We start from the raw sequence: 2,106 nt of genomic DNA on the forward strand, positions 1-2,106 counted from the left end.
GTCCTGGAACTCACTTTGTAGACCAGGCTGGCCTCGAACTCAGAAATCCGCCTGCCTCTGCCTCCCAAGTGCTGGGATTAAAGGCGTGCGCCACCACGGCCTGGCTAGTTTTTTTTCTTTAATGTGCTTTCCGCTATAGCCATTGTGTGTGTGTGTGTGTTTGTCTGTGAGTGTGTGTGCCAGGACACACATGAAGGGGTTAATCCTCCATCATGTGGGTCTGACAGAAGGAAACTGAGTTTGTCAAAGACATCAAAGATTAAACCCTTGCCTTGGCCTTGTACACTTTTCCCTAAAGCCAGAATTCTATATAGCCCAGGATGGCCTCCAAATCAAACTTCCAGTCACCCAAAAGCTGTGATTACAGAAAGGAGCCATCAGACCAATTGGTGCACTGCTGAGAAGGGAACCCAGGACTTCCAGTTTGTGAGACAAAGAATTTGGGGGCTGAGTCACATCCTCAAACTAAATGTTGTCTTTTCATGTATGCTTGGATTTTTCAAAGAAAGGGGAAGGGGGCACAGAAAGACAAAAGGAAAAGCTGTTGCCTCTATTAACATCCCCACCTTTCCCCCTCCTCTCCTCCCCCAGGGAAAACACTCACCACAGCTTCTGGAGTCTGCAGGTCTCGTGCCTCAGGCCTTCCCCCAGCAGCTTCAGGCCCCTGTCTCCCAAGTCATTGAAGCTCAGGTCCAGCTCTTGGAGGCATGTGTTGACCTGGAGCACACTGGCGATCCCCACACACGCAACTGAGCCCAGTCGGCAAATGCCCAACCTAGAGGTAGGATGGCCAAGCTGACTTTGTTTGCCCTAAGCTTTTTGGTAATGTCACCATGGCTGGGATAAAAGTGCCAAATTTGTATGCCAGGTGCAGGGGTATGGCTTTGCCTACTTTTGAAAGGGAAAAGAGAAAGAGGAGAGGAAGATAGGACAGAAAACAAAGGCCCAGGTAGGACGAAACCAGAAAAATACAAAATAAATAGGAACACAAGGGATGGAGATATAGTGCACTATTAATAAGCACTGGTTCATTGCCAGCACCCATGTGTAGTAACTCCAGTTTCAGGGAATCTAAATCCCTCTTCTAGCCTCTGTGGGCACTAGGCATGTGTGTGGTCATAAGCATACATGTGGGCAATAAGCCATACATATAGTGTTTAAAATTTTTATTATTAAAAAAGAAAGGTGGGGTGCTGGTCATTTGATAGAGTACTTGCTTAATATACACCCTGGACTCCATCCCTAGGATTTGCATAAATGGGTTATAGTGTTGCCTGCCTGTGGTCGTTATACTTGGGAGGCAGTAGCAGGGAGATCAGGAGTTCAAGCTCCACCTGAGCTGCAGAGCAAATTTGTGATTAGCCTGAGCTACCTTGAATCCTGTCTCCAAATCAAACTGGAGAAGTGGAGGGCTTGCTGGTACAGAGATGGCTGAGAACACTTGCTTTCATTTATAAAGGCCCCGTTTGGTTCTTAGTATAGCCATGCTGGGCAGGCAGCACAGGAAGGAGGATGTGAGATCCTCTGGCTCTAGGCGCACACGCAAACACGTGACACGCAGAGACACGTGACACGAGTAAAATTAAAATATCTGCAAAAAGAAAATCTTAAACTGGGCTTGGTGGCACACGCCTTTAATCCCAGCACTTGGGAGGCAGAGGCAGGCGAATTTCTGAGTTCCAGGCCAGCCTGGTCTAGAGAGTGAGTTCCAGGACAGCCAGGGCTACACAGAGAAACCCTGCCTTGAAAACAAACAAACAAACAAACAAAAACAAAACAAAACGTGTAAACACTAGGGGCTAGAGATTAGGCTAAGTGATTAAAGCATTGGTTGCTCTTCCAGAGAACCCAGGTTCAAAACAAAAACAACAAAAATCTCACTATATAGACCAGTCTAGCCTAGAACCCAGAGATATCCATCTGCCTCTGCCTCCCAGGTATGAACCACTATTCCTGGCTAAGAACATATCTTAAAAAAATGTTTATTTTAAGCCGGGCGTGGTGGCGCAGGCCTTTAATCCCAGCACTCGGGAGGCAGAGGCAGGCGGATTTCTGAGTTCGAGGCCAGCCTGGTCTACAAAGTGAGTTCCAGGACAGCCAGGGCTA

The 2,106-nt window shown here is 47.5% G+C and overlaps 1 protein-coding gene across 1 annotated transcript in view; it reads right to left on the reverse strand.

Annotated features, from left to right (window-relative positions):
- The window catches only part of Nlrp12 (NLR family pyrin domain containing 12), a 26,172-nt gene that overhangs the window by 5,816 nt on the left and 18,250 nt on the right, over positions 1–2,106 (reverse strand). Inside the window, exon 8 of the mRNA XM_029480175.1 lies at positions 605–775. Within this exon, the coding sequence (XP_029336035.1) occupies positions 605–775 (171 nt within the window). The remainder of the gene's footprint in view (positions 1–604; positions 776–2,106) is intronic.

The sequence above is a fragment of the Mus caroli genome, chromosome 7 (assembly GCF_900094665.2).
Source record: "Mus caroli chromosome 7, CAROLI_EIJ_v1.1, whole genome shotgun sequence".
Classification (NCBI taxonomy): Eukaryota; Metazoa; Chordata; class Mammalia; order Rodentia; family Muridae; genus Mus; species Mus caroli.